The sequence below is a fragment of the Hydra vulgaris genome, chromosome 03, assembly GCF_038396675.1.
Source record: "Hydra vulgaris chromosome 03, alternate assembly HydraT2T_AEP".
NCBI classification, from domain to species: Eukaryota; Metazoa; Cnidaria; class Hydrozoa; order Anthoathecata; family Hydridae; genus Hydra; species Hydra vulgaris.
Window position 1 is genome coordinate 60634246 of NC_088922.1, and position 27565 is coordinate 60661810.

Genomic DNA, 27565 nt, shown 5'->3' on the forward strand with positions numbered 1-27565 from the left:
ATGTTTTTAAATTGGTTAGTGTAATGCTACTGTTGATTTTTCAGTCACATATTAACAATTGTTGTTTTTAAAATAAAATGGGCATTGAACTATTGAACCGCAATTAATAAATAGCAATATATGACAATATTTACTATTTAGTACTTTATAAATCCACAAGTAAAGGTACTTCAGTGCATAAATGCCGCTGCAACAAGAAGCTCTGTTAAAGTAGAAGAAGTAGGTTTTACCTCGAAAGGCACTTCACTGTGAAAGAAAGTATCCATCACACGATTAAAGATGTTAACATGATTTAAAGCAAAGCAAGAATATGGGTTGCTATAAGACTTAAAAAAAAGGACAGCGATTTTTTTGTCGACCTCAAATACTTTATGTCGACAGTTAGTTTAGCTTTGCCAAATGCCAATCCTAATTCTGAGGGCTTTATATATATATATATTTATATATCAACCTTCGGAATTAGGAAAGTTGAGGTTGGCAATTATTTGCCGACCTCAATTTTTTAGAGGTCGGCATTCGGTTGGCAAATAAAATTTAATATAAAGGTCTTACCATAAAACATAGAATCAAAGTTGGCAATTTTTTGCCAACCTCAAACACGTTAACCCTTTACTCTAACGCTATTAGATGCACTTTTCTGCTTAAACAATTTTTTTTACGACCTTAAACAGCAATTTCATATATTTTGAGTGCATCTAATAGCGCTTCTGTTATTCTGCGATATATTCGATGTTCTGGAATTCTGCGATATATTCGATACCATTGGGCTAGCTAACACCCTAATATATATGTATATAGTGTATTTAATATATATGTATATTTAATATATATATATATATATATATATATATATATATATATATATATATATATATATATATATATGTATATTTAATATATATATATATATATATATATATATATATATATATATATATATATATATATATATGTATATTTAATATATATATATATATATATATATATATATATATATATATATATATATATATGTATGTATATTTAATATATATATATATATATATATATATATATATATATATATATATATATATATATATATGTATATTTAATATATATATATATATATATAATATATATATATGTATATTTAATACATATGTATATTTAATATATATATGTATATATAATATATATATGTATATTTAATATATATATATATATATATATATATATATATATATATATATATATATTATATATAATATATATATACAGGGGCTATTCTAAGAAAAACAGTTAAGCAATAGTACTCCCTCCTCCGCCCCCTTCATCCCCCTGAAGAAATTTAGCAGAATTATTGCCGAATATCAGTGTTTTTTTGCAAGAGAAAAATTTGCCGTAAAAAATGTAAAATAAAAAGTCCTCATTTGTAATTTGGGCGGTACCCAAATAGGGTTGACGCTATCGAAACAGTCTAGAATAGCCCCTGATATAAGTTTTTTTACCATTTAAACTTGATACTTAATACTAAGATAGTTGTTATATGAAATACTTCTTCAAAAAATTACTGTTACATAAAACCAGATTTTACTAAACATATTTTTAAGAATCCTATTATACAAAATTTTAAATTTACTTACAAATCATTCATACATTTATTACATTTGCAGCAAAAACTTACGAGAAAATAAATGAAAGGATTTAAAGGAAAAAAAAAATGACTAAGTACTCTTAATAAAAAATTGTTTTCAGTTAAATACAGCAAATATATATTTGTATATTATTACAAAAATAATACATTAAATATTTCAATTAAAACAAAAATACAATAAGAACTTCAATCATTTATGAAAAAGAGGTTTTTAACCACCAGTAAAATAAAAGTAATTTAAGTAATGCAAAAAAGTGTTTAAGTTTACGTCATAAATTCGTTAATGAAGTAAATTAAAGTACCATGTTGCAAACAATAAAACTATTTCAAACGCTTTTATAAAATTTAAATGATTCTATTAAATTTTAGTTGATGGATTTTCCAAATTACATTATGAGTATTTGTAAAATACTCATGGCGTAATTTACATTTTCATACTCTATACTCTTTAAGAGCTTTTACACTCCACAAATGAATTTTATTTATATTCACATGTAATAAAAGTTCTATAGCACAAACATATAAACAGGAAAATTTTAGGCTTAAAATGGTTAAAATAAGATTACAAAAAGCAAATTCAATGTCTTTATTATGAAAAAAGAAAAGAAAGCTCATGTAAGCAACTGTTTCTTTACAGAATGCTTTTTTATTATATATGTGTATTTACCTTTTTTCATGCATTTCTGCATATAAAGAATGATGACATAGCATTAAAATATGCGTATGCATGAAATTACTGGAACTGTGAAAAGGTGTATTATTGGTTTATTTCGAAAATGAGATTTGCATTTTTTGCAAATCTCATTTTCGAAAAAATGATTTTCTTTTATAAACAACTTTGCGAACTTGACCATAATGTCATTTGTGTTAATAGTGATCATGAAATATAATCAATAGTGGTATTGACTGTTACAAAAAAAATTATACTTTTGTGAAAGCCGTTAATTGCTCCTGTAAACCATTTAAGAGTAGTGTGGGCTGATATTACCTGACGTAAGCTTTTAGTTATTTTTATAGATTTTTCTATAAGTAACTTTATTTTTCTTATTTTTTATTTATGACTATTAATTTATTATTATGATTATATAAGTTGGGATGAAGTCTTCAAAAAAATAATCAATAAATGTAAAAAGACAACAAATCCTAAAAAAATGTAAAATTGCATATTTACATTTTCCAATGAAATTATTTGTTTAACTTATTGAAATGTTGGTTTTGGTATTGAACTAATATACTCAAAGTTTCAGTTTATTTTGGTTTTGTCATATTTCCTGTTTCGGTTGATCACTATAAGTGACTAATTTTTCAAAGTATGAAAAAAAAAAAACCAAAACAAAAAAACACTAAATGGCATGTCTGACATGTCTGTTTCATAAATTACCCTTTATTTTATTAGGTGCTCTGTGACATGATCAGCTAATAATATGAGATTATTAGGTGCTCTTGTCACAGATCTTTTTTTTTTTTAGGTGCTCCGTTAGGTCTTCTTGGAGCACCTAAAAACAAAAATTAAAAGAAAAATCATAAAACATTTTTTGTGACCACAATTTAAATAATTAATTTCAATCCAATAGCTTTACAAATGCATTTGTTTGAGTGTGATTCTTTAAGATTTTTTTTTTTTTTACTTTTTTACAATTTTCATCAGTTAAAATCTCTGTCTTTTCTTTAAATGTTGATTTTGAATTTAATATGACTTACACTTTATACAAATTAGTTACTTACACTTTATACGAATTAAAGACAGCAAATATCTTTTAAATTGAATGATAATAATTTTTGTAAATTTTTTAGGAGGATCACAAACAACCAATTTTTGGTGTTCAATTTTACCAACAATGCTTAATTGGAGAAGATGATCCATTAATTTTTGGAACTGTTGGAAGCAATAGGGTAATTCTGTATTTTAAATGACTTTTATTATTAAGTATTTTTAATTGAATTTTTTTTTTTGTTATCAAAATATATAATGGTAGTTGTAAAAGTAGTTTAAATATAAAATAAAAGAAGAATTAACTTTATTTTAAAATAATGTTAATGATAGTTTTTTTAAATCTAATAATGTTGTTATGGATATTGCTAGTTGACAATAGTTGAATCACAAAATTTTTGTAATTCAACTATTGTTAACATTAATTTTAAAGCTTATCAGTATTACATGTTTTAAAGATTTGTATGAACAATTATTTTACTAAAGTATTTTCAAACAATTAGAAATTCAATTAAGTCATTCAATTTTACAAATGACGGTTTTTACCTTTCTTCAAAATTTTATTAAATGATGTATTTTTATTTTACCATCACAAATGATCACATAAATCGTTTATGTATTTTTTAAGTTGTTTAACAAAATTAGTACATAATATTATTGGAACTTGAAAAATTGTTCTTTCCAACTGTATGTTAGTTTAAGTATTTTTATTCAAATGTTGTTGGCTCCTGTATGAAGACCTATTTTGAAAATTTAAGTACCAAGCATGGTAATACCAGGGAACAAAAAAGATTTTTTTTTAAATAAAACTGATAAAATGGTATACTAAATAGAATAATGAAAACAAATTTTCAATTTATTTTTGTGTTAAAATATTAATCTATTATTCTTGACATGTCTTAAGCTTTCAATGAGGTTTGGCATGCTAGTCTTCCCCATAAGCTTGCTTCATATGGTGTATCAATCTTTCATCTAAAGTGGCTCTATTTACTGATGAAGCAACTTTATTTAAGACAAAAAGTCTTTTCTTTTTAATCGCTTAGAAAAGGCAATCTTAAATCTGATCTTACTTCTGTAACAGCTTGGAGCTTCTGTTTTTGCTGGCTATCATCTCTAGTTCCATCAACCAAAACTCACTTGTTTCGTCTTTTAGCAAAGTTGCATTCTTGTACTGTATCTGTCCTTGCTCTAATGCTCTAATGCTTTAAAAACTTTTATTTGTCCAGTTTTTTTCCTCATACTACTTTGGAACTCTCTTATAACTTTATGTTTTCCTGTCTCATACAGCCTCCAGCTTTTCATATCCTCTGTTGACAGTTATCTTGCTCTTTAAATCTATTCTTTGCTTAACTCCCAAATTAATAGTGGTTGCTTGTAATCTTCTTGAAAGTAAATTATATTTAAAAAGTTATGCTATTTCAATAGATAAAGATATAGTTCTTCTAACAAAAGATATCGTTGTTTGATTAAATGTTTTGTATGAAAGCAAATACCATTTAAATTAGTTTTTTTCTACTTTTCTTATTTTATTTGGTAACACTCATGTTTTTTGGAACCAAAGTTAAACACCTTAAACTTGATATATATTAATTATAATATCAACAAAATATTTAAAATTCCTGGATTAGCTATTGTTCAGTTACTTATCAATGTAAGGATATTTTTCAATACAAAGTATTGTTTTATCAATTGCATAATAAAGATTATCCATTGAGTTTCTATGTACTCCTAAACATTTGACCTCCATTGGAAATCTACCATTATTACATTTTTAACTAATAGTGTCAATGCTGGTAAAAACCAGCTATTTTTATAACACTATGTAAAGCTAATTTGTTTACTCTAAGATACGTGTCATTTTAAATCATAGCATTTATATATTTATGGGTCTTCAAGCATAAATGATAAAATCCTGCATAAATAGGGCTGTTTAGAAAAATCCCGCCTAGGCTTTTTGAAGCCAGCATGCCACTGGAGGATTGTCATCCAAGATTTACCAGCTCCTTACTATTAACCACAATTAAATTAAAGATTTTATATCAGAGTTTCCTTGTTTTTGGTAAGTTGTCTTCACCTTAGTTAAGTAGCTGTGTCTGTCCAATATAAGACTGGTTTAACATAAACAGTACAGGTACTGTTAACAGGTACATAACCAGGAAGGATTTTTTTATTTACCTAATAAAATATTAGTTTCATACAGATCTTTAATTTTTTACTTGGCTGGTTTTTTAGGTTTCAGTTTACAAATGTGCTGAAGATTCTGGACAAATTTTATTGCTTCAAAGTTATGCTGATAGTGATGTGTGTTTATGTGCATTAAAAATAGTGATGTGTGTTTATGTGATCTTATAATAGTGATGTGTTGTCATAGTGATCTTTGTTTATGTGTTGTCATAATGAGGTGTGTTTTGAGTGTTGTGATATTGATGTTTCTATGCATTGTCATAGTGATCTGTGTTGTCATAGTAGTATGTGTTTATGTGTTGTCGTAGTGGTGTGTCACTATGTTTTTAATAAATTTTTTAGTCAAATTAAAATTTAAAGTTTTATGTTTTATACATAGCCAGAAGAAAGTTTCTATGCATGTTCATGGACATATGATCCAGATAACAGAAATCCTTTGTTTTGTTTTGCTGGAGCTAAAGGAATCATTCATATACTTAAGTATGTTTTTAAACTTTTGTTTCACCCTTGTTACTTTATTTATTGATTTGCACTCATGCCTTATTTATATGTATTGGTAGTCAAAAGAAAACTTTAGCCAACATTCTTTAAGATTTTTAAATACCTTTTTTAATTTTAATTACTATGCAGTTATTCTTTTGAGTTTTTAATAATACATTAGAAGTTATAATAATTTTTGTAATTTATTTTTTTTGTCTTCTTAGTCCATGTATACGTCAAGTTGCTACTGTAAGTTTTTTTTAAAAATATTATTTTAAACTATAATATTGAAAAACATTATAAAAGCTTTTAATATTATTTTTTAATATTTTAGTTTTTGATATTTTAGTAATAATAAAAAGGTTCGAAACAAATCACATGACTAATCAGGATAAAATAAATTTTTCTTATTACCAATTATAATTATTAAGCAATTACTTATTGTTCAAAAGTGTTTTTTAAAATGAAGTAACGGTATGCAACAGTTTAAGTTTATTGAATTGAAATAAATGGTTATTTTAATTTTTTCAAAGATAAACATGAATAATTATAGAAACAAAAGCATTATGAACAATAATGCTCAAAAAATATCCCTGCTTACAATGTTTTTTCAACTAGCCATTATTTAATAGTATTATTATGGTTAATTAAAATTTTCCTATTTCAAATTAAATTCTTTCAAGAGTAACTTTTTTTTTCTTTTTTTTTTTAAATATCATTTTTTTGTTATATTTTATTATTAGTATTACTATATTATTTTTTTATTATTTATATTATTTTTATTTATTAATTCGTTCTTTTTCCATCAATTTTAAACACATTTTCACTGATTAAAAACTTTATAAAAATGAAATAATTCTGGTAACTAAATATTAACATTTTTCAGAAATACTGTTTTAAAATAAATAATATATGCATCACTATAAATATGGTAAATAATATTGTTAAAGCAAACAATGCAGCATTTAAGTTCTCACCAATCCTGAATTAATAATTTTTATTTAGATTTATACATAAATTACTAATTGATACAAAGTTAAAATTGTTTCAAGAATTTTAATCTATAGTATAGTATTAAACTTAGTCCAACATTTTAAAAATAAATCTTCAATAAGTATAAAATGCCAAGGAATTTATTTATGTTTAGAAATAAGCAGGTGTACTGTCTTGATAGAAAATCATGTTTTTGCTAAGTTTGGTCTAAAGTTGCTTATTTAGTTGATTGAATAAAATTCCTTTGTAATTCAAAAAAACTGAAGCCATCACATGCAGATTAAACAAGCACAAAGCTTTTTCATAATCAATTCTTTATATAAAATATAGTTCTGTATCTTATAGGTAAATTACAAAATGTCAAAGTACTTTAATTTACTCAGCTCTTTAAGAGCCTTCTAGTGCTATACTACACTATTTATTAATAATTTGGTCGATCTGTCTGGCTGGGTGAAATAAATTTAATTATGACATAACAAGTTCAGTAACATTTAAATATCCTACTAAAATGTTGAATAAAATGACATAGTTTAGTTCACTACTGTCCAGGATTGGTGTTTTATAAATTTTTATTGTCTCAGTTATTTCGCATACTTTCATTCATCAATCTCTAGAGTGCACTTTTTAAAATATTGCATGTGTTATTAATGTTACTGCTATTATTATTATTATTATTATTTTTAAGCATTTTTATAGATGTATAAACTTTACCAATTACTGTTACTAGTGAGAATTACTGTTAGAGTTTGTGTTACCAGTCCCATCCTGTTAACAATTTATATGTTAAAGTAAATCAAATAAATGCCAAATATTTTTTTTACGAAAATAATTGTTCTTTATTTTTCATGTGGTTTGTGTTTAATAATTTACTGCCAAAAAATAAAACTATTTTTGCTGATTCCAATTTCATTTTTAACAATCAAATTAAAACTAAATTGTTTGAACTAGAGTCTGGCATAAGTTTAAAATACTTTTTAAAATTTTCAAATGAGTTAATTTCTTACAATTTAAAAACATTTGTAATGAGGTTTCTAGTTAGTACCTCATGTTAAGTAAATTGTTAATTTTAATTAAGTACTTATAACATTATGTGTAGTTGATAAAATAACTCACTGGGTTTGTATATTGCTTTTAGTTAGTAGACTTTAAAATCCCAATCCTTTCAAATAGAAAATAATTTTTTTTTCATTTCTTATTTTTAACTTATTATGTTCAAGCATTTATTATTTAAATTTAAAGAGAATATTAACTCTAATTTATCAGTTTAAAATTTAAATTAACAGATTTATAAAGTAAGCGGTCAAGGTTTCTTTTATTTAAAAAATTACCAAATCCCTTTGGACCAGGGTTGGTTATTATTTTGTTCCCCTTTTCTTAACCAATAATCAATGGTAACTTTTTTCCAAGCCAAATGTTAAACAGATGGTAAACTGAAAAAAAGTCTTTTAAAAAACATCTTATTTAAAAAATCAACTGTTTATTATATCTTTAATTGTTGTAATGAACCTTTAATATGCTAATTTATTTGATAATCTATTTATTGTTTTGTATTGCATGATTCCTTAATACAAGGTTCATAAAATGCTTTATAAAAATATTTTTACTACGTAGTATCTTCAAGGACATGGCAGTGCAATCAATGAGTTAAAGACGCACCCCATTGAACCATTGATAATTCTCAGTGCAAGTAAAGGTAGTTATATTTTAAATTTAAACTTGTAGTTGGATAGTTTAAGAAATTAATATTAAATTTTTTTCAATATATTTAAAATTATAATTTTGAGTTTCTTGTATTATTTATTTTTTATCAAAATTTTCATTTTCATTTTATTTTAAGATCACACTATTAGAATGTGGAACATTAAGACAGAAGTTTGCGTTGCTATTTTTGGTGGTGTAGATGGTCACAGAGATGAAGTTCTGGGTATTGTAAGTTTTTCTTGCTGCATCAAGAAGTTTAAGTGAATTTTTACAGTAAAATTAAATATGTCAATAAACGTAAGACTATTTAATGATTAGTAAAAAAGTTAAATTAAATATTATTTAGAATTATTATCGCTTTTATTTTTTTTAAAAGGATTTTGATGTACTTGGTACAAAAATAGTTTCTTGTGGAATGGATCATTCTTTAAAATTTTGGTCACTTGAGACAGAGAAATGCAAAAAAGTAGGTTTTTGTTTAAATAACATATATTATAGTGTAATTGCAATCAGTGTTTTTAAGTAGTCATCTTATTGGTTAACTATTGATTTTTGTAGAGTATGGGTTGTATGTTTTTATCACAGAGTGGCCTGGTGTGCAGCTCTTTGTCAATAACTTGTAAATCTTGTTCACCATGAATAAATCAAACTAAAAAAAATATCTCTGATCAGAATTTAGCAAAGTTATGTCAACTAAAGAATTTCAGTAGTTATTCCTTCATGTTGTTTATTTATATCATACACTCATATGTGCATGTTTTTATTAAGTAAATGTTTAAATACTCTATTGTTTTTCTCTAAAAGTTTTTTTAAAGTACTATTAATGTAATAAGTTATATATATATATATATATATATATATATATATATATATATATATATATATATATATATATATATATATATATATATATATATATATATATATATACTAGACAAATTTTTCCCAACAAGGCTGCAAAAAGCCTCTATTTATGTTGGAAGTTACCAGAAAACAAATAATATTGGTAAAAAATGGTTGATAGAAGACTAAAAAGCGGTATTTGTATAAGTCAGGAAAGCTTGGTTGACAGGAGAGAGTTTCAAAGAATTATGCGAGGAAAAAAACTAGATAAATAAAAGTTTTAGATGCATGAAGTGGCAGATAAAATGATTAAACTCGCTTAATGGCGAGTCAAGCAAGAATAAGTTTTGGTTGATAGAACTAGAAATTTTAGCTTGCCTAAGTACTATGGTATTTTTTTATTTGTAAAAAGTATTAGTAGAAAAGAAAAATATATACAACCTCATGAAAAAGCTCAGAGCTTGCTAGTTAGAGCAGGTCTAACTACATTTACTAAATTGATTTTTTGATGGTTTTCACTTTGTTAAAGTTACTTGATGTTTACTTTTATTTTATTTTTTAAAAGAAAATGGTTTAAAGGTAATCATTAAAATCCATCGTTATTGTCTGACAGTGATAATCTTATGAATATTCAAGTTTAAATATTGCAACTTGTTAAAAGATGACATATCTGATAACTTACTAGATTTAAATACTTGTTTATATTGTTAAAAGTTTCTTTTGAATCATTTTTTCTCTTTCCTATTGTTAGCTTTCTGTCCATTATTTTTTCATTAATTTTTCTAAGTAGTATCATTTCCAAGCAGTTTTAATTTTATTAAAATTTTGAAAAAAATTACTTTTTAAATTAAAAAAAAAGTAGAAAGAAAATCATAATCTTCGTTTCACACAAGTTTAATTTGAGCTCTAAACATCAAGATGTTTAATTTGTTTATTAAATTTTTATACATATACATATATATTTATACATATACAAATAAACTATAAATAATTTTTACATTTCAAACAGAAATTGTTTAGTCCCCACCATGCTTCTGGTAGTACGACACTTGTTTCTCCACGCAGCACCTTGTTCGTCAAGGTTCGTGTTTCAGAGAGTTAAAAGAGGGTTGTAACCACAATAAAGTAGCTTTCTTAACTTTAGTGGCCTTGAGGAGGTGAATGAATTTAAAAAAATGATCTAAATCAAAGATGCTCTATTAAATGGTTTTTTTTTTCTTACTCTTTAGGTAATCAATGATTCGCATGCTCACTCAAGTACAGAAAGGTATTTCAACATAAACTGTATATATATTAGAGTGGATAAAAAAAAAACAATTTTTTAAAAAATGGCTTCTAATAAATATGTTTTATATAATAAAATACAATTATTATGCTAAATGTATTTTATATAACAAAATTACACTGGATTTTAAAATAATTTAATAAAAATAATTTTTAAAGGTGCCTCTAATAAAAATGGTTTTATTTAAAATCAAGAGAAAAAAAAAAAAATTAAGAAACTTTTGGAAATGCAACATATATTTAAAAATGCAAAATGTAAACTACTTATGAAGAACTTTTTTTTTTAATATTAGGAAACCTGTAAATGTTAAACGGACTTAGGGCACCTCTAAAAATTATTTTTATTAAATATGTTTTAAAATCAAATATCATTTTTTTAATATAAAATATATTTAGAGCTATCATGAGGCATTTTTTAGAAGATGAGGCTTTTTGATCCACTCAACGTAAAGTCTTTATGTTTTCCTAAGTATTAAAGCCACATTTTTTCACTAAATCTAACAGATTAAATATTGAGTTGTAAAATAGTTTAAATTTTATTTAAGGTTTTATTTTTTAATGAAAGTTATGAAAAATGAAAATTGTGAAACTTAAATTACTCTAACTCATTTCAAATATCTCATGTTGTTAGCTTTAATCTGCTTCTCGTAAATAGTTTTTGTGCAAATAATCAGGAAAAGATTTTCCCCATCTTTGTTCTTAGTTTCTTATGTTTTTAAAAATATGATCACTAGGTCATTAGCATTATCATGTTGGCATGTTCCCATGCTAACCTGTTTCTTTGTTGACATGTTCCCATGTCGTTTAATGTTAAATTTCCTAAGCATCTTTTTATTTTTTAGTATTAAAAATTGAATTTATAATTTTTTTTCCTATTTCTAAAAATATTTTATGCCAATACATGAATGCACTATTTCTAATTAAAAGTCAAAATAATTATTTGAATGTAAGATCTTTTCTGTATATAAGTAACATTTTTGTCCATGTTAATATTATTAAGTTTATTATTATGGTTATTTGTTTTCTTTATTAGTACTAATCATGAAAACAATTTTATTGAAAATACTGATTAAATAATAAGTATTCATAATAAAAAATTAAAAAAAAAGAAGAAAAGTTTAGTGTTTACTTTTTAACTTATATTTTCAAGAAAAAGAATGTTTATAAACTCACCTTTTTTTTAACTGTCCATGGTGCAGTTTTTAATAGTACACTTAATTAATTTATTATTTTTGCATTTCATGATGCAGTTTCTAATAGTACACCAATAAGTACTAATTTTTATAGTACTTATTGTACAATAAGTAACATAAAAATAAATTTATTAGGTGTACTATTAGAAACTGCATCATGAAATGCAAAAATAATAAATAAATTAAGTGTACTATTAAAAACTGCACCATGGACAGTTAAAAAAAAGGTGAGTTTATAAACATTTTTTTTCTGGAAAAGTTCATGATATGTGAAATAAAAACAAATAAATATGTAAAAGTTATACATGCTTTTTTATTTTTAAACTGTAGGATCTTTCATACATTAAATGTTCATTATCCTGAGTATACTACTCGAGAAGTTCATCGTAATTACGTTGATTGTTGTGTTTGGTTAGGTGATCTTGTTATATCAAAAGTTAGTACTAATTATAATGTTTGTGGTTGGTCTGTGCAGTGATGAATCAATTTATATTAAGTTTGTGGGTTACATTTTTAAGCATTTGAAGAGTAACTTTAAAATCATAATTTAATTAATTTTTTTTTAGTCTTGTGACAATCAAGTTGTATGTTGGAAAACAAAGCAACCAATAGAAACAGTTATGAAAAGGGTAAATTTTTTTTTTTTTTTTCAATCTTCTAACATTTTATGCTATAATATTTTGTTTTGTTTGACTGTTCTTGAATAAGAAAATTTAAATTTTTTAGTTAAATTTCAAATGAGAATGAAGTAGACTGTTTTTATTTTTTATTGCTGTTATTGTTTTTTTGAAAGCTTTTTGTAAAAAAAAATATTATTTTCCTAAATTACCAATAAACTTTGGTTTTCTAGAAAAATAACTCTGATGTTGGTGTGTTTGTGCTACACAAGTGAGAATTTGTTTTGTTTTAACTTTTTTATTTGTTATTACTAAGTTAAGTAAAAAAAAATAATTAGTTTTAATAGCTAAGTTTGACACCAAAAGAGTGGCGTTTTGAAAATTTAAACAAATATGGTGTCTCGTTTAAATAAAACAATTAAGAAATATTTCAAGAAATATAAGTGTGTATAAAAAAAAAATCTTCAGATAAAGATTTAAGAATTATTAACATTATTTTTGAAGGTTTTTGTAATGGTTAAAGTTCTAAACTTGTTGACTATTTATTATAATTATAAAAGACTAAAAGTTATATTTAACACTTCTTTTTTGTAAAAAATTTATTTAAATTTTTTATGTATATAAATAAAAAAGATAAATAGAAAATCTTTCATTCTCTCTTACGATAAGAATCTTTTAATCCCTCTCAACGATAAGAATCGACAATTAGAATCAAATCTTGTTGATAAAAATCGACGATAAGAATCTTATATTCCCCTTGGTGAGGGCAATAAAAGATTATTATTTGAGACAAGCCTCACTCTTCTTCATGATTTTCCGCTCATTGCTTTTGTAGTTTCCAATCTTAACCATTACTTTCATATCTATCACCAAAATAATTTTCCAGGAAACAGACGTCTGTTTACTATTGCTAGAAGTTATTGTAAAAAGGCTTTGTTTAACACCAAAGCTTGCTATTCTTCACAAAATCTTGTATTTTATCTCAAAAATTAGCTTCTGAGATTTCTGGAGAATCTTTAACAGTGTCTATAATAAGGACAAATCTGTTACTTGTATGGTTTAGATTTTGTTGCCTCACCTAAAGACAAAGCTAAATTGTTTGCTAAAAACTTTTCATCAATCTCATCTCTTGATGCCACTCATCACATCCTACCTTAAAACAGGTTGATCCATTGCTTGACATTTGTATCACTCTAACTTTATTGATTTCTTGTGTAGATCCTGAGAGCAATCTGACTCGTCTAACTACCTTCCCATTTTCTTCCCTTCATAAGCAAGGTTTTTGAGTCTTTAATTAACAAACACTTAATCTCTCATGTGAAGAAGTTGTCTCTCGACATTTTTAAAGCCTTTGATAACATTTGGCATGCTGGTCTTCTCCATACGCTCTTTTCTTACGGCGTATCAGGTAACATCTTTTTAATCTTTTCTTACCTATCGTAGTATATAATTTGTCCTCAATGAGCACTACCCTTCTTCATTTCCTCTAACTTCAGGTGTTCCTCAAGGTTCTATACTTGACCCAATATTTTTTTAATTTGCATTAACAATCTCCCGGAAGAAAAAAATTTAACTCAGATAAAAAAAAAATTTTTCAACTAATTGTTATCGCAATAATCTAGATCTTCCTATATTTATGAGCGGTAATTTACTCAATGACTCATCTACTCTTTGTCTTCTATTACTTTCAATCTTTCTTGGAAACCATATATCAAATCAATTGCAAAATTAGCATCTGCTAAGGTTGCATCTCTTTATTGTGCTTGCCATGTTCTTACTCAGGATTCTATTCTTTATCTCTATAAATCTCTAATCTGTCCTTGTATTAAATACTGTTGCCATATCTGGAGCGGATCTTTGTAGGATGCCCTTTTTCTTTTAGACAACGCATTGTAAACATAGTTGGACCTACTCTTGCAGCCAATCTTCAACAATTGTCACATTGTAAAAATGTTGCTTCCCTTTCTCTTTTCTATAAATACTATGCTAGCATCTCTTGTGCCATCTACTAAAATTCATTCTTGTGTTACCCATCCTTTTACTGTGACCGTTCATAAGTATCATTCTTTTACTGTGACTGTTCCTAAGTGCTCCAAAAATTTTTTTTGTCTATTTTTTTTCTTTGAGCATCAGTTCTTTGAAATTCTTTCTCTTTGTCTTGATTTCTTGATTCTTATAATTTGCAATTTTTTAAGTCGTCTGGTATTCTTTATCTTGATCTTTTCTTAACATCAGTTTCTGTTTCAGTGTCATTTGGTGTCATAAAATTTTTAATCATAAAATTGTATTTTGCTAATAAAGAATCTATAGAAGTTTTAAATGCAAAAATTACATTTCTTGGTTATTAAAATTTAAAACCTATAAGACAACAAAATCAAATGTATGTATATATATATATATATATATATATATATATATATATATATATATATATATATATATATATATTAAGGTGTCCTAAATTTACACTTTTTTTATAATTTTTATGTGCAGACATTTTTTTCCCATTCGCTAGTGTCCCCTGATTGCAAATATATATATAAAAAAGATTGTCGGACCACAATTTCAGCAATATGTAAAATTCCATTTTTTGTTAAAAACCAAAGTTTTACACATTTTCCTAATAAAAATACCAAAATGTGTCAAAAGGTATGTGTTGCAAGAATAATATATTATATATTTTTTAACTGGGATTTGAAAAGATCTTTTTAAGCTTCTTTCTACTGTTCCTGGCCACTAGCATTACTTTTCCTGGCCACTAGTTTTGTTGCATATTGTCAGATTTATGTCCACCTACAAAGTCCTGAATTAGGCGTATGTTTCTTTTTGCACAATCGTTGAAGCAAATTAAATTTTTAACAAATTTTTTGAATAAATTTAATGTTTTAAGGGCTTTTCCCATTCTCCACAGACCTACTTCACCATTAGGAACTTCTGCAATTTTTAACAGGAGCCAACTTTCTGAACCTACCAGTTCCTAAAGCTCAGTGGACTCCGATATTATTGGTAGCTCAGGTTTTTCAATCTTGAACTTGTCAGGAACAACATACTGAACTAATCTATCCAACAGCTCTTTTTTCACTTCCTGCTCTACATCTTCATCAGCCAGAGATAGCAGCACTAACTTGCATACTAGCAACCAATGCTGAACTTTGATTGGGTTATTTTTCTTTGATGCAAAAAGCATTCTTGAAAGCAGCAAGATCGTTTTAGGGTGAACTTGCAACCAAGTATGACTTTAGAAACCAAGGTGCATACCAGGCAGATGTAAAAAAGGTTGCTGTCTCTATTTTTTTTTTCCACTTTGCTCACAATCATGGTGATCTTATTGGTTATTCTCAGGTAAGAATGTATAAAGCATCAGCCATAAATCTAAAGAGTAAGATTTTGTCACCATTAATATTTGTTTATTATATTTTTTTATTTATATGTTATTTATTATACTTACCCGATATGCTGTACCTAGCTTCATGGCAGGCTCCTGGTTGATGAAAACACAGTCCAAGTACTTCTCCTCTCAAATAGAAAACAAAAACCTCGCATAGTTTCCTATAATCATTTCTCACAAAAGGAGGCAAAGGTCTCTTTTCCAAACTCCAGAGCTTTCTTAGCAATTTTATGAAGGGATGACTCAACATGAAGCTGACTCCAGTCAAACCTAACTAGATCTATCATCTTGTCCACCTTTTTCCTGAAAAAACACCAATTTTTCTGGAGTTTGACATACAGCCCTTTTCTTGAGCCCTTCGTCTTTTCTCCAGTCAAAGTCTCCATAAAGTGTGAGATAAGTATGAAGTGTATTTCTAGCATATGGAATATTAAGAATGGAGCTAAGGATAACAACTGCTCCAGAGTGTATTCCAGTATTGGATGCAGTAGTGTCACAGCAAACAGCAAATGCTTGATCCACAATGTTATAGTATTCTAACAGTTTTAAAATTGCTTCAGCCTGGTCATTACCTTTAGAACTTGGTATCTGAATAACACCTAGCAATATGTCATCTGTGTCATCCATATCAGGGGATATAACGCTGACCGCTATTCTTTCTACAGAAACAGTTATTTTTAGATCTTCAATCTGTTTTATCCTTTTTCCATCAAAATGAACAGAGCTTTCTTCCCTTCAGAGTAGTTATAATTTCTTGCCTGAGCTTATTTCCTAGTATCTCAATTTTCTTGAATCTTTTTCTATGGACTGTACTTCTTGATAGACTAATATCTTTTAGATTTACACCAGCTTTATTACAAATAGCAGCTACTAATGAAGTTTGTGGGCATACACCTATTCTGTATTGGGCAGAAACTGCAGCAGTACAGTCTACCAGATCTTCAGCATTTAAACTTATCATTATCTTAGATTTAGTAGACTGACTGAATCTGTTAGGTAATTTTTCACCATCTAAAGAATCTAAACTAAGCTCTTATTCAGAATCAGTTCCAGATGAATAAAAAAAAGCCTCAAGTACATTGGATTTTACTGCATTAATTGTAATACTATCTTTACCTTTTGCTTCCTCCATCCTCTTGAGTCGATTATTTTTATTTTCAACTGAATTTTGTAATACTTCATCCAGTTCTTCAGTATTATACATGTTTTGCTCTCCTTTTTGATCAAGATAGAATTTAATATCCTGATTTATTTTTTGTTCAAAATTTGCCAATGAAATATTAAAGAGTGTATTACTCTCCTCTAAAAACTCATTCTGTATTTTAGAGAAGTTACCATTGCTAGAGTCTAAATTCAATGATTTGAGATGATGCAGATTTATGTACTTATTGTGGAGATTTTATCCCTGACACTGGATCCGCTGATGATAAAATCTTGAAACCCTGCTTTCTTCCAAGCGTCTATTACAGCAAAGGCAACACATCTTTGTTCAGAATTCTTGCAGAAACTATCTTTGCAGATCAGATCCCTGTTCTCATGCTTTTAAGGGCAGGCTATTATAAACTTTGTAGATTGAAACTTATTGATCTAAAATAAAAATAGACAAGTATTTATCATTATGGTTTTTTTTGTTCTTACATAAATTTTTGCCTCATTGTGTCTCATTTTAAACAGTTAAAGGGGGAAGGGGGAGATGTTAAATTAAATATGTATTGCATAAAATAGACCATTTTAAAATTTTATCATTGTTTTATAATATATTTATATATAAAAAAACAATTATTTGTTCTACCAGGGAGATTTTAGAAACTGGATGTATCTCAGAACATTTTCAATGGTTGCCAGCTGGTTTATTGGAAGCCCATTGATTGTGTACTTCTTACAACCTTTTGTACCAATAAGCCTGATGGGCTGATTCTTATATAGTCTAAAAACATTAGTTTTCTAAATTGGTTTTTTAAATTGTCTAAGGAAAGGAGCATTAAAAATGTAAAATTATTGGATTCGCATTTAAAAAAATGTTAAAATGTAAAATAAGCTCAAATTTTATCAAAAATTAAGAAATCGAGATTTTACATATAGCTGAAATTGACCTTAGAAAAAATTTTATTCACATATATGAACTCGGTAGACATTAGGGAATAGGAAAAACATTGGTTATCAGATATAGGATATAGTTGGTATAGATTTAATAATACTTGATGGGAGAGGGGGGGAGTTAGAATTTATATTGGTTTATAATGAGCGGTCACCTGGTTTACTTTATGGCTGGAAATTATTTTCTGACAGGTCAAAGATAGCAGAAAGTTTACAATTTTCAATTTGATTTTTATTGTGAGTTTGGTTTTAAGCTTCTTTAAAAAATAAACAATGTGTTTCTTGATTCTCTTGGACTGTGGTCCATAAATCCCATGTAAACAACAAAGGCCATCTTTTCAGCCTTACAGAAAACCAGCTGACCACCCATTATAAATCAACATAAATTCTATCCACACCTCTAGTATTATTAAATCCATACCAACTATGATATCCAACTGCATTAGCATATTTAATCTAGATAAGAAGTTTTCGATAGAGAAACACCTTTTAATAACAATGCATTACAGCTAGTGGGTATAATGAAAAAATTACTTTCCAAAAAAACCTTGCCTCATCAAAAGGGGTAAACAGATTCTATCTGTTGACCAGCCTTGCACCCCTTTTTCACCTATTAGGCTAGCGCAGATGTATTTTTGATACATTGTTTCTAGTTTAGGATGTTGAATGCTGGATCTTCTTGACTTGGTGCATGGGTTTTGCTTGTGTCTCTGTTTTTATGACTAGGCAACTCATTCTATTATCTCCTAATGAGGGTACAGCTCTAAAATTCAGTTTTATGGTTCTTTCTGGTTCTCTCCCGAACTCTGGTAGCTCTTAAAGAGGCTGATTCCATCAACAGCTGAAAAATATCAAAGTATTAACAGTGCCATGTTGCCCACGGATGGTGTCTCTGTTTGTACTTTTGGTGTGCATTGCCAAGGCCACATTTTGAGCCCTTTGTTACAGCTAAGGGTTTCTTAATAGTAATGAGGCAATTGCTTGGACTATTAAAAAGTGCACTGAGTACTATCTATGCGTTGAGCCAAGTTCTTCAACAAATTTAAAAATGAATAAAGTACCAAAAACTATAAAACACAAAAAACCATCGTCATCACCAAGTTCTCTAAACCATTCACTAATATTCGTGGTAACTTTTCTTCTGTTGAGTCTTATCTCTTGCAAAGTTCACCAGACCTACTTGCTCTTTGTGAGACTAATTTAAGTTCAGCTGTCTCATCTTGTAATCTTAGTGTTGGTGGTTATCTTCCTTTAGATTGTAAAGACTCCAATAGTCACATTCTTGGCCTGGGCATTTACATTCGTAAGAATTCAATCATTTGTCATGAAACTAGGTTTGAATGCACAGACTATTCTTTTATGTGCTTTCGTTTAGCACCACTTCACTCTATTGTCTTTCTCTTTGTTCTATATCGCTTTCCTACATCTCAAGACTGCACTCTGTTTGATGTTATTTCTGATCATATTGACCAAACCCTCTCTCTTTATCTGTCAACCAATATTGTTGTTGTCAGTGACTTGAATGCTCATCACACTATATGGCTTGGCTTTAATGTCAGTGACTCTGCAGGCATTAAAGCCCACAACTTTTGCCTTTCTCAATCCCTGACTCAAATAGTTAACTTTCCAACTCGCTTTCCAAGCAACTCGAATCATTTACCTTCTCTACTCGATTGTGTCTTATTTCTGATCCTAGTCAGTGCTCAGTTTCTCCACATTCACCCTGCTTGTGATCACAGTTTGATCTTGCTAAAACTATTATCTCATTCTTCTTCATCATCTGAATCCCCCTATCATTGTACCTCTTAAAACTACCTTAAAGCTGACTGGAACTCTTTCTGTTATTTTCTTTGTGAGGGCCCTTGGGTGGAAATCTTTCGTCTTCCTGTTAACAAATGTACTTCTTACATAACTTCGTGGATTCAGACTGTCATGGAATCTTTTACTCCCTCTCAATGATTCCAGGTCAAGCCTCACTCTTCTCCATGGTTATCCTCACATTGTGCTGGTGCAGTTTCCAATTGAAACCGTTACTTCCATATCCATCAGCAAAACAATTCTCCATTAAACAGACATCTATTTATTACTGCTAGAAACCATTCTAAAAAAGTTTTGTCAAACGCCAAAGCCCACTATTCTCAGGTCATGAAATCTCGTATCACATCTCAAAAACTAGGTTCTCGTGACTTCTGGAGAATCCTAAATAGTGTCAGTAATAAGGGCAAATCTGTAATTCCACCTGTCTTGTATGGTTCAGACTTCGTCACCTCACCTAAAGACAAAGCTGAATTGTTTGCTAAGAATTTTTCATCAATATCGTAATTCCACTAGTTGTGTTCTACCTTAAATAGCAGTCACACAGATTGATCCATTGCTTGTCATTCAAATCACTCCAGCTTCTGTATCTAAAGTGATTTCTTGCTTATACTCTTCTACAGCTTGTGGTTTGGATAACATACCTGTTATAGTCTTGCAAAAGTGTTCTCTGGAGTTGTTGTCTTTAATTATATAACTATTCAACAAGTGTTTATCAGAGTCTAGCTTTCCAGCCTGCTGGAAAGCGGCATCTGTTATCCCTATTTTCAAAAATTATGGAGTGCGATCTGATTTGTCTAACTACCGTCCCATTACTCTTCTTCCTATCATAAGCAAGGTTTTTGAATCTTTAATTAACAAACACTTAATCTCTCATCTTGAATCTAATATCTTATTTTCTGATCAGCAGTATAAATTTTCGATCTTGTTCTACAACTGATTTGTTAACAGTAATAACTGATAAGTTTAATCGGCAGATAAAGGTGGAGAGGTTATCGCTCTTGACATTTCTAAAGCATTTGATAAAGTTTAGCATGCTGATCTTCTCCATAAGATTTCTGCTCACGGTGTATCTGATAACACCCTTTAGATTATTGAATCCTTCCTTTTTCTAATCCTAGTTCAAAAGTTGTCCTCTATGGACAGCACTCTTCGTCTTATTCTGTAACTTCAGGGGTTCCTCAAGGTTCTATCCTTGGCCCTATACTCTTTTTAGTTTACATTAACAATCTTCCGGACATTAGCACATCCAAGGTAGCATGTTCACTGATGATATTACTATTTATTTATGTCATGATAAGAAGCCAACACTCTCTGATTACTTGGAGGGGGCATTTGAGCTTGAACAGGATCTCACTTCTGCTACAGCATGGTGCTCACAGTGGCTGGTGAAATCTAATTCATATAAAACTCAATTTTTTCAGCCAATCTTTATTGCAATAATCTAGATCTTCCTATATTTATGAGTCATCTACTCTTCATCTTCTCGGATTAACTCTTACTTTCAATTTTTCTTGGAAACCATATATCAAATCTAATGCAAAATTAGCATCTGCTAAGGTTGCATCTCTTTATCGAGCTCAACACTTTCTCACTCTGGATTCTATTCTCTATCTCTATAAATCTAACATCCAGCCTTGTATGGAATACTGTTACTGTATATGGGGCGGATCTACTATTGATGCCTTTTCTCCTTTAGACAAGGTGCAAAAACGCATTGTAAACTTAGTTGGACCTGCTCTAGCAACCAACCTCCAACCATTATTGCATTGTCATAATGTTGCTTCTCTTTCTCTTTTCTACAAATACTATAATGGGTACTGCTCTAAAGAGCTAGCTTCTCTTGTGCCATCTACTAAAATTCATTCTCGTGTTACCCATCATTCAATTAAGTCTCATCCTTTTTCTGTGACTGTTCCTAAGTGCTTTAAAAACACTTATTTGTCTAGTTTTTTCCTTGAACATCATCTCTTTGGAATTCACTTTCTTTATCTTGCTTTCCTAGTTCATATAATTTGCAATCTTTTAAATTGTCTGTCAATCGTTATCTTGCTCTACAATCTTCATCTTTGCTCTTCCAGTAACTTCCAACTCTAAATAGTGGTTGCTTATAGCCTAGTTCAAAGCAAAAATGTTCTAAAAAATAAAAAAAACAACCAAAATCAAGATCATGAAACATTATTTGTTAAACCCTTCTCAAAATGTAAAAACCATTATCACAAAAAGATTTTAAATTGCATTGAAAAGCATTTTCCAAAAACACCTAAGTTACGCAAAATTTTATATGGGAATAGTTTAATAGTCAGTTATAGCTGTCTTGCTAACTTCACCAATATTATTAATTCACACAATAAAAAAATATTATCTCATGTTTTCAACATAATTGTTCCAAGATATAACTGCCGGCAACCTTCAATGTCTTTTGTAAGGTTGTCTTAGTAAAAATATATTTTATGTCTGCAATGTAGAAGGTTATTTGAATATGCCCTTTTTTTTACTTTTAGCCTAAATTAACTGTTCTGTGTTTTGCTCGGAAAGGCTTTTGCATTTACTGTCGATTACTCCTCCCACAGAGTTTACTTTTTCTGATGAACAAATTTTAGCTTGTACAGCAATTAGATCAAGTGCAACTTATGATAATAAAGGGAAAATGTTATGTTTGTACATCCAGTAAATAATAGGACTACCTGAACGTTCCAATGTTTTCTCTTTGGTGTACATAGTAAATTCAAATTTTAGTTGCTGATCTAAAGTTCTTTTACCTGGTAGGGTACAATTTTTAGAAACATGTTCAAACATTTTTACTAAATAAAATTTGTTCAGATAAGAAATTTGTTCCTGAATGATTTGAGCTGAATTTCATTGGAAATCATAGAAATACTTAAATCATGCATTTTTTCAGATACCATTAAGTAAGATTCAGCATTTGTATCTCTGCCAAGATAAACATTACTGATTTAAATTGAGGGTCTAAAAGGGTAGCGGGAAGAAAAATGTCATCACTTAATTCAAACCTCATTTTCAAATGCGTAATAAGATCATTTACAAATTTACATTCCTCTATTTCCCCTATCCCTATTTTATCCATTGAACAAAGGCAATTTTTCAAAGTTGTAATGCACGGATAAGATAAACTTGATAAACATGATAAATGCTCATGCTTTTTTCTGCATTTAGAATAGTAGCAGCTTCAGATACTGAAATTTAAAATAGGAGTGACAGTTTTTAATTGCACTGGTGTTTCAGTTAGACAAGGTGGCACTTTCATACAGTTTTTTTTCTGTGTGCACTCAGCTAGAGCAAGTTTTATAGAACCATGATCTTATTTAATCTATCCCAATAAGTTTAAAATGCTGTTAAACCATGTTTCTCATATCCATTGGAGGCTTTGACTATTGAAATCTTTTTGAAAGCTGCCTGTCCAACCGATAATGATTGAAAAAGTCCAACTATTTTATGAACTTTACTAATTAATGTCACAAAAATTGGTTTGTTGTGGATAGCTGATTTCACACAAAATTGGAGTTTATGCCCACAGCAGCCTAGCCAAAGGCTGTCTACTTATTTTTCTGAAAATTGTATATATTCAAGGTCCAATAAAATGTGAGTTTTATAAAGAGCCTGATGATTTTTTCGATTATGTAATCAGAATTTATTTTTGTCGTTGCAGGTGCATGATTTTTAGATTTCTTTATGTAGCTTTTTATGGTCACATTTTTAATAGTTCCATTTTCTTAACAGAATACTTTTTATTGCAATTTTTTTGTTTGCATTGCCAGATTGTTCCTTTTTTTAAAGAATTCTTTAACTACCAATTTTTTAGAGTCATTTTTTAGCTTGAAATGAAACAATTGACGGTTTTTATGTCGAGTATGTAGCTCTCAAAAATATTCAAATTAAAATTACTTTAAGTGAAAGTGTAGTCAAAAAGTACAGAAGTAAAATTGTAGATGTTTAACTAAACAGTTTAAGCATTACTAATTTGCGCTCAGCTCTGTTTACATCCCCAATTGGCAATTAATTTTATTAAATTATGTTCCAAAATTTCTTTACTGCTGAATTTTCCGATATGTGTTAATATTTTAACAACTTTAAAACGCCGTATTTGTGAAAACAAACAATAAAAAATAATGAAATGATTTGAAAACTCAAATTATTTTTTTTCAAATCAAATCTCGAATTGAAACAGCAATTGATTCGTGAATCAAATGTATATATGTATATATATATATATATATATATATATATATATATATATACATACATACATACATACATACATACATACATACATACATACATACATACATACATACATGCATACATACATACATACATACATACATACATACATACATACATACATACATATATACATACATACATATACAAATATATATATGTATATATATATATGTATATATATATATATATATATATATATATATATATATATATATATATATATATATACATATATACATACATACATACATACATACATATAGAGAGAGAGATTTATACATATTTGCTCTGCTTTTATATTAAACACTGTCTTCTTATATATATATATATATATATATATATATATATATATATATATATATATATATATATATATATATATATATATATATATATATATATATATATATATATATATATATGGTATTACTTGATTAGTTGTCATTGATGCGTCAATCACTTTGTGGTGACTACAAGAATTATATATGTATATATATTTTTTTTGGTATTACTTGATTAGTTGTCATTGATGTGTCAATCACTTTGTGGTGACTACAAGAATTATTTATATTAAAATAATAAATTGTATAGTAAATAAAGTGTGTACACGAAATAAATGTGAAAGAATAAGCACATCATTTTTTTTCTGTGGTTGTATTAAAATCTTTTCAATTGTTTTGTATTTTGTTTACAATGTGTTATGGTTTCAAAAAAATGTGTTGGTTTTTAGATTTAACTTGAAATTAGTTTTAAAAATGACAAAAGAAGAAGACGTAAGAGAAAAAATTATGCACAAATATTTACGAAATCCTTAAAGTAGCTACAATTCGATTGCAAAATCGTTGCAAATACATCCATACACTGTTAGTCGTGTTATTCAACGTTTTTCTCAAACAAAATCGATCAATCGCAAATCTGGTGGTGGAAGAAAAGAAGGTTTTAAAGATATAAAACTAGTTAGAAAACTGGTTAAGAGTTTTTAGAATAACCCAAGCCTTTTACTAAGGGAACCCGCAAAAATATATGGATTTTCTCATAGTTTTGTTGCAAAAGTTAGAAACAAACATGGTTTTCATTCTTTCAAAGCACAAAAGGTGCCCAACCGTTCTGAAACTCAACAAAATTGTGCGAGAACCCATGGCAGAAAGTTGAATGACAATTTTATTTCTAAAAATTTCTGTATTATTGAAGGCAATGAAACTTATATCAAGTACGATCATCAACAACTTCCTGGTGCTGTTTATCATATTCCCAAATATAGAGGAAAAGTAGATAAGAAATTTAAATACACGAAACATGACAAGTTCGTTAAAAAAGCTTTGATTTGGCAAGCTATTTGCAGTTGTTGCAAAAAATCAGCACCTTATATTTCTCAGTCCACACTTTCTGGTCAAATATATGTTTAAGAATGTCTTCAAAAACACCTTTTACCTCTCATTAAATCACACAATAACAGACCTGTGTTCTGGCCTGATTTAGCTTCAACTCATTATTGTAAACTAGCTATGAAATGGTATAAAAAGAATAATGTGAAATTTGTGCCTAAAACAGAAAATCCTCCAAACTGCCCAGAATTGAGAGTTATTGAAAAGTACTGGGCTATTATTAAAAGGAAAATGAAAAAAACAAAACAGCTTTGCAGAAGCATTAAAGATATTAAAATATCATTTAAAAAAGCATCAAGTAGTTTTGATTCTTATTCTGTGCGCGAGCTTATTGGTACCACTAAAGCAAAAGCTCAAAATTTTATTAGATTCCCACAGGAATAATTAATTTTTTTTTTCTGATGTTTGATCTTCTTATATTATTGTATTAAAATTATTACTTGGTTTGAAATAAAAATTGAGTACTTTTTTTTAGTTGTTTTTCTACTTTCACATTTATTTCGTGTCCACGCTTTAATAGAAAATGCCAACAAATATGTGGCAAATAATACTGGAAATGTTATAAACCCCTGAATAATTCTTTAATTGTCCTTCTCACCAGAGGGTTAAAAGAATTTTTTAATTTTTCCTTAAAGATTTGATTGAAACATCTAACAGATGTTTCAATAAGATCTTCACATCAAATGTCATTATGATGTCTTTACATCAGATGGCATCATGATGTCATTATATCAGACCTTATAGACAATTTTTTTTGTCCAAAAGATCTTATTAAAACTTCCAAGACTTTTCCCCCAGCTCTGGCATATTATATACATATATAATTTCAACATATCAATTTAAGTTTTAAACACTTTTTCTTTTAAGGTTTTATGCTGACGTTTTTCTAGTGCTACACATCAAACAGTATTTCTCAAATTTTTTACTTTGTTTCATTTTTTCTTATTGTTGTTGTTTTTGCTAAATTTAGGTTTGATATTGATTTGTGCGACATCTGGTTCATAAGATTTGCAGTAGATCTGAATCAAACGGTATGACATAGGTTTCACAATAAGTATTCAAACTAAAAAAGTTTAATAAATATTTAAACTTTGAATTTTTTATGCAACTTATAACTTTTAAATTATCAATTTTATGAGTGAATATACATAGTTTTTATATAATATAAATATATTTTAGATTTTTTTATTTTTCAGATTTTAGCCCTTGGAAACCAAATTGGTAAAGTTTATCTCTATGATTTAGAAGGAGAGCATCCTGCCCATGCCAAGTACACTCTTTTGTTCATAATATTCAACAAGTTATTTGGGGTTACAGTTATTTATTTTTTAGTTCAACTATTATTTGTTGGCTAAGTATTTATTAATTATTTTTATGATGTAGGTTAGTATTAAATAACTTTTTTTTTTTAGTATCTTTTTAGGTTTGTTTAGTTTGCTAATTTTAGTTAGTTAAATTGAATTTTTAATTTTAAATTTAATTTTTGTTAAATTGAAAATTAGCATAAATGTTCCTAAAACTAAAAATTAATTGACCTGAACTAAAAAGTTACTTTTAAATGTATTGTAATTTAGTAACTATATTTTTATTATATTTTAAATAATCGTCACAGTGATGAATGCATCAATGGCAGTGATGATTACAGCACTTAGACATTGATAATCACAGCAGTGATTCATCAATGCTAAATTATTGATTTATTAATGTCAAATTACCACAGTGATTACAGAAACAATTTTTTTAAATATATATTATATATTTAAGTATTTTTAAATGAAATATATGTATTAAAAAAATTGTATTTGTATTACTTACACACTAAAAAAAAAGGTAGAAATTTCTACTTAGTAAGGTGTAGTTTTCTACTTTTTAAGGTAGAAAATTATACCTACAAGGTAAAGGGTTGTGACAAATCATTGTTTTTAATATAGTTTTCTACCTTAAAATGAGAAAATTATAACTTATTAAGGGTCATATATCACATATCCTATCC

At 27.7% G+C, this 27565-nt stretch overlaps 1 protein-coding gene across 3 annotated transcripts in view; it reads left to right on the forward strand.

Moving 5' to 3' along the window:
* Positions 1-27565, forward strand: part of LOC100208672 (polycomb protein eed-A) — a 69669-nt gene that overhangs the window by 18690 nt on the left and 23414 nt on the right. The window contains exons 3-16 of one of the 3 annotated variants that reach the window (XM_065793884.1): positions 3431-3529; positions 5580-5648; positions 5911-6011; positions 6236-6260; positions 8616-8697; positions 8842-8933; positions 9082-9171; positions 10558-10629; positions 10778-10815; positions 12356-12461; positions 12592-12654; positions 12876-12913; positions 26543-26603; positions 26769-26882. In XM_065793884.1, the coding sequence (XP_065649956.1) occupies positions 3431-3529; positions 5580-5648; positions 5911-6011; positions 6236-6260; positions 8616-8697; positions 8842-8933; positions 9082-9171; positions 10558-10629; positions 10778-10815; positions 12356-12461; positions 12592-12654; positions 12876-12913; positions 26543-26603; positions 26769-26882 (1050 nt within the window). The remainder of the gene's footprint in view (positions 1-3430; positions 3530-5579; positions 5649-5910; positions 6012-6235; positions 6261-8615; positions 8698-8841; positions 8934-9081; positions 9172-10557; positions 10630-10777; positions 10816-12355; positions 12462-12591; positions 12655-12875; positions 12914-26542; positions 26604-26768; positions 26883-27565) is intronic. The other 2 variants (XM_065793883.1, XM_065793885.1) reach the window with 2 other exon arrangements.